General features: G+C 41.8%; 1 protein-coding gene across 1 annotated transcript; it reads left to right on the forward strand.

Moving 5' to 3' along the window:
• The first annotated feature begins 406 nt into the window (after positions 1 to 406).
• On the forward strand, positions 407 to 1,475 carry LOC100192713 (Putative RING zinc finger domain superfamily protein). The gene has a single exon (NM_001137915.2). It carries the CDS (start codon positions 528 to 530, stop codon positions 1,272 to 1,274), a length of 747 nt encoding a protein of 248 aa, NP_001131387.2. The 5' UTR covers positions 407 to 527; the 3' UTR covers positions 1,275 to 1,475.
• Positions 1,476 to 6,051: the final 4,576 nt, after the last annotated feature.

Here is a 6,051-nt window from a genome sequence, read left to right on the forward strand (position 1 = left end):
ACTTTAAAATTGAGTCCCAGGCCACGGTACAGGTGGTCCGCGGCCCAAATCGGCCCTGAAGGTATGTAAATATCTTTCGATTAAAAGAAAGAGAGCTCCCGACCATCCATGCAGTTTGCTTTAGATTAATGTTGGTTGTTTAGACTGCTGCATCTATAATTTATAAAAACAAATATACAATAAAAACAGTAAAATCTGGTACGGATGAAAGAAACACGAACTTTTCTTTTCGGACGTAGAGTTCGTGATCCGGTCTCATACGTGCGCCAGTCACTTTTGCTTATGTCGAAGCAAACCACTCAGCATTCACATCAGTATTAATCGTTTTCTTGAATCACTTATTAATTAACTTTCTTTGACCTGCCTGCCCGCAGAAAAAGGCGAGATTTTGGTGCGGTGATTAGACATTCCACGGAATCTCTCCCAGCTGTCCTGTTTTTCCTTCCATGGATCCCCCTCGCTAGCTGAGCCCGCTGGTGCTCGCGGTCGCGGGTGGTGAGCGCGGCCTCGCCGGCGGCGCAGCGGCGATGGACCTCCCGTGGCTGGATCTGCCCTTCACCTTCCTGACGCTGCTCCTTGCCACCCGCCTCGCCTACGACTACTATGGCGACGTCGCCGCCGCCTTCGCCGGCGGCTTCTCGATCCAGGTCTTCCTCTTCTACTGCTTCGCGCGCTGGTACCGCTACGCCATCGCCGGCCGCGCCGCCGCCGCCGCTGGGGCCCGCGACGACCCGTCGCCGTCGGCGCGGCCGCCGCCGCAGCAGGAGGAGGACGCGGACGCCCCGCCCGTCCTGACACCGCTGCTGGGGTCGCCGGACGGCGCGCGGCCGTCGACGCTGGCCAACCGTTGCTTCGCCGTCGTGTTCATGGTCTTCGTGCCGCTGGTCATCGTCGTCTTCGAGCGGAGCCAGGCCGACGTCGTGGCCTACGCGCTCTGCCTCGCCAACATCATCGTCATGGTCGTCTGGCTCTCGCCGGACACCGGGTCAACGGTCTCGGCCGCCAAGTCGCTCCTGCGTCTCAGCGACGACGAGGATGAAGGCAGCGGGGGCAGCTCCGGCGCAGAGGACAAGTGCTGCGTCTGCCTCGCCGGCATGCGGGAGGACCAGGCGCTTCGGGCGCTGCCGCGGTGCGGCCACAGCTTCCACGACAAGTGCATCGGCAAGTGGCTCAAGGCGCACCCAACGTGCCCTGTGTGCCGGGCCACCGCCGTGCCGCCGCCGCTCCACAGCGGGGGCGGCGATCCGCTAGATGACGATATTAGCCCCGTCTAGCTAGCTTCCCCTCAGTGATTCATCCATCTTATCTTATCTAACGAATTTGTGGACATTTGTTGGGAAATTTGGTGAAAACCTGTATAGTAATCCAAAACGTTGTCAAGCTCAATTCAACATGTCAGTAGTGATTTGTACATACGGTCCCGTTTGTGCACTCTGAGAAAAGCAAAGCCATGTCTCTCTTGCTTCATGACAATCATTGAACATTTTGTTCGAGAAGGGGAGGAAAACTGTATGGTTTTCTTGAGGAGTACAAGCCGTCGGTGGATCACAAAATGTTAACATGCCACTGCCAATTACTACACTCCACTTTGATGCCGGTTTGTGTAGCTAGGAACTACATAAAACATATAGAAATATCTCTATACTGATTCTCTAAAATAATATAGATTCTGAAAATAGACCAGTCCACAGCAGATTCTCCAAATCGTGTTTTTTATATTTATAAGTTACAATTGATTAATTCAAAACAGATAGAATAAAGAATTAATTATATCTCGTAAACTCAGTGGAACCTTAGGACCCCTAAGTACTTCGTGGAGACATATTTAAGTCTACTTCTAATGCAACAAATAACGTGTCATTTGGACCCCTAATCAACAGTAATGACTATTTTCCTACAAAATGTGAGAAGGTAAATAGATTGTAAGACCACCCTCGACTCAGTGCAGACTTCCATAAAGAATTAACCACATCACCTAAACTGAGTGGAATCTTAGAGCCTCTAAAAGCATCTCCAAAAGTTATGTAAACAAGTCTCTAAATATGAATTTAACAAGTTAAAAAAAACTCTTCTCCAATAGTTATATAAATCAGTCCATAAATTTACAAAGTCCCTATAAAACCTAATGTTATCCCTACATTTACCAACCTTGTTAGGACTCCCTAAATCTATGTTGATACTAAATCATGAAAACCATACTTTTGCCACTGTTTTGCGCTATCCTACTCTCCTGTTGACCACAAAATCCATCTCTAGCGTCCAGATGTCTTGATGCCGCCACGACTAGAGAACCTCTTATGCCGAGGCGTCGCAGAGCACATCTTAGATGTCTTCACGCCATCGCCACGATCGTCTGATCTTCCATTGATAACTTCGACCTCTCAAGACATCAGGGAAAGTTGTGATATTGATTTTTACCGCAAGCTCAATTAAAAATAGAAAGCATGCTCGCTTATTTTTTTGTTAACGTAGACAACTTTAAAAATTAGCAACCAATAAATAGGGAACTGTTGGAGCACATACATTTTTAGTTCTTAAAATGTTTTAGCAACTTATTAAATCTATAATTTAGGGTACTAAATTTACATAACTATTAGAGATGCTCTAAGGCTATTCACAATAGGGATTTCATAGCACTCTTTCCAACAATGCCACATCATCAAGAGTGTCATGAAACTAAAAATAAACAATGTTTCTCAATGCAAAATTTCATTTCACTATTTCATAGATTAACATACTAATTAAATATTGCAACTAAATGACCAATAGAGGTTAGTAAAATATGTCAAGATGAAACAAACCATTCTCAATGGAGGTTTCACACAGTTTCCAAGACCTTGGAAAAGGGTTGATATGGTTTCATCCCATGAAACTAATTTCATCCTATGAAACTCATTTCTCTTAAATGTTATGCCATGTCATCCAAAATGCTGACGTCGCACACCATTAAATGTGCATGAAACTCCCATGAAACTTCTATTGAAAATAGCCTAAGTGCTTCGTGGAAAGATATTCCAAGTCTACTTTCCAACGCAATAAACAACACATCAATTGGACTTCCCAATCAAGAGTAATGATTGTATTACAACAAAGTGTCAAAAGTTGAATGGACTACACGACCACCCTGGGCTCAACGCAGACTTCCATAAAGGATTAATTAGATCTCTTAAATGAAGTGGAATCTCAAGGCCCCTAAGTGCTATGTGGAAATACTCAAGTATATTTTCCAACGTAACAAACGACCCATCAATTGTACTTCCCAATCAAGAGTAATGTCTGCTTTAACAAAAACTATCAATAGCTAAATGAACTACGTGATCACCGAGCTTAGCACAAACTTCCATAAATAATTAATCATATATCCTAAACTAAGTGGATTATTAGAGCCCATAAGTGCTTCGTGGAATCATATTCAAGTTGACTTTCTAACACAACAAACAACATGACATTTGGACTTCCTAATCAAGAGTAATGACTATTTCACTACAAAGTGTTAGAAGTTAAATGGGCTGCGTGAGGCTTCATAGAAACTAATTTCATGGTGACTCTTCAAGTACTGCAGGCTTCACATAAACTCATTTTGTGATGACTCTTTTGGTCATCTAAATCCATCAACTAAGGGGTCCTTTCACACCTTAGGAAGGAGGGTTGTTCCTAGTATAAATATGCCATATATTTATGGATTTAACAGTTTTCGGATATTAGAAAATGTCCTTTGTTTAGTTGTTTGCTAACAATTTTAGAGAGAGATCTCTATTTCATTGCTCTTGTTACTTCCTCACGGATTACAGAACCAACATATCACACTGATATGGATGAGTAAGATGTTCAAACCATAGATGTAAAGATACTTGTGAACAAGGTGAAGATATTTACCTACTCTCGAACCAACATAGAAAATTAGGCCTTCCAAATTTTGTCCCGACACATCTAATTCGATTGCTTCGGTGTTCGTTCACGGTCAGTCATCCAATTTTGCAAATCAAACTCACTATTACAACAAGGAAATGAATTAGTAAGACATGTAAAAAATGGGCTATAGATGATGGCTATGTAGATTCCAAGAGCAACACATCTTCTTGGGGTTGTCCACAAATTTGGAGACTCCTAAGCAACTTCACACCGTCAAGGAACACGAAGGTTCCAAGAGCAACAAATCCACACAAGATTTAAGTTTGCAACAAGCTCAAAAGTCTGAGAGGGGAGAGAGTGAGGAAATTGTTAACGAGTTCACCAACTTCACCTCACACCAAGGATTCTCCAATCGATTGAAGAGGATGAGATTTGGGGTGTGAGAGAGGGAGTGAATGCACTTGTTTGAGAGTAGGTCACCAGTAAATTCGTGAGAGAGTGTAGAAGTGAATGAGGAGAGAGAGTCCAAATGTTATATAAAGGACCCCAAAAAGTTGCCGACCATTTAGACTTTCTGCTCAAATCTCGGTTGAACCAGGTTTAAATTCGGTTGAACTAAGATCTACTTGAGAAGAACTCGGTTGAGTGCCTTGTTGAGTACCTGAGTCAGTAGGGTCAAACCCGGTTGAACCGGGAATAATATCGGTTGAGCTAGGATCGTCCAGAGAGCTTCTCGATTGAATCCCCTTCTAAGCATATGAGTCAACAGGGACAAACTCGGTTGATCCGAGAATAAATTCGATTGAACTGGGATCGACCAAAGAGGTTCTCTGTAACACCTCAGCTGTTAAATATAGAGTTTATCTTAAACCTATTATCACATGTGGGTTATTATGGGTAAAGGTCACCACATTCAAGGATTAAGGCCATAAGTAGGTACGCATTCATCTTAAAAGACCTACCTTAGCCATCTCATACTAATCAAAACAAGGGAAGTGACTAAACCCTAAGTCACCCTTGAAAGGCTAATAAGAAGCACTATGCATAAGTGATCAAGAAAATCTATCTAAGTCCTTAATCACAAAGTGGACCATTAACCAAGTTGTAGTTCACTAAATAACTAACAAAAGTTAGTAAGGGTGATACCCCAAAAAGGATTAGAAAATTCCTTAAACATGTAAAAAACAAATGAAAGGCAAAAGAAAAATAGGATTTTCCTATTTGTAAAACAAGCCGTCCAACTAAACTCTCAAGTGTTCATTAGGATCTAAACCTCAAACCTAATACCCCTAATCGACAAAGTTTTGTTAAACTACCATCAACCCGCCGTCCCTTGCATGTAGGGAAGGATTTAATTTATGTCCTGAGAATTTATGAAATAACCCTTGTACTATCTGAATTGGTACCCGTAGTCCAGAAGTCATATAATTGTGGAAATAAATAGAGAAAATGATATTGGGTATAGAAATAAATGTAAAGGAGTTTAAAAAATCCATAACTTTTGTGTTTTACCTCCAAATTGAATCATTCCAGTTGCATTGGACTCGCATTAATATTGTTTACCTGTTAGTAACCCTATTTTACTATGTAGCTTAGTGATAAAAATAACACTCACTTTGTTTCATGTTTAACACCTAAATAATCAGAAAAATCATAACTCTTTAACCGTAACTTAGAATTTGGTGGTTCTCGAACCTAGGATCTCGTTATGATGTGTGGATCATTACTGTGCATTATGTTCTTATGTTTGGTGTGATGTTAATTTCTCCTATGCAATGTCTATTTGTATTGTTGCGAGTAGACGAGCAAGTGATTGAGGAGCCGGGAGCTCAGCAGGTAGAAGATAATGAGCAGGAGCGCGTTGAAGGCAAGTTGTGCCCTTGACTTCTTTTCTTTACCCAATAATGTTCTCTATAATCATTATGGCATGTTTAGGCTTAATTTTGATGGGACCCAATAGGCCACCCTAGTTTGCTTTATTTTATACCTTGTTTACCACTGAACTTTTGGGTAGCATCTCCTATTGCTCTATGTGGTTTTGGGTGTAAAGATAAATATGATTCATGATCATGCTTTTTTGTTGTGATTCTATTCTTTAATGTTCATGATAAGACTATTGTGTTAATTGGAACATGGAGCCTAACTTGAGATAATAGTGCTACCACAAGGGTGGAATTGGACACCCTTGGCCAAGTAATT

This window comes from Zea mays, chromosome 9 (assembly GCF_902167145.1).
Source record: "Zea mays cultivar B73 chromosome 9, Zm-B73-REFERENCE-NAM-5.0, whole genome shotgun sequence".
In the NCBI taxonomy this organism is placed as follows: Eukaryota; Viridiplantae; Streptophyta; class Magnoliopsida; order Poales; family Poaceae; genus Zea; species Zea mays.

Excerpts from the sequence above, each read along its gene's own strand:
- LOC100192713 (NM_001137915.2), top strand. The coding sequence starts at position 528 with ATGGACCTCCCGTGGCTGGATCTGCCCTTCACCTTCCTGACGCTGCTC.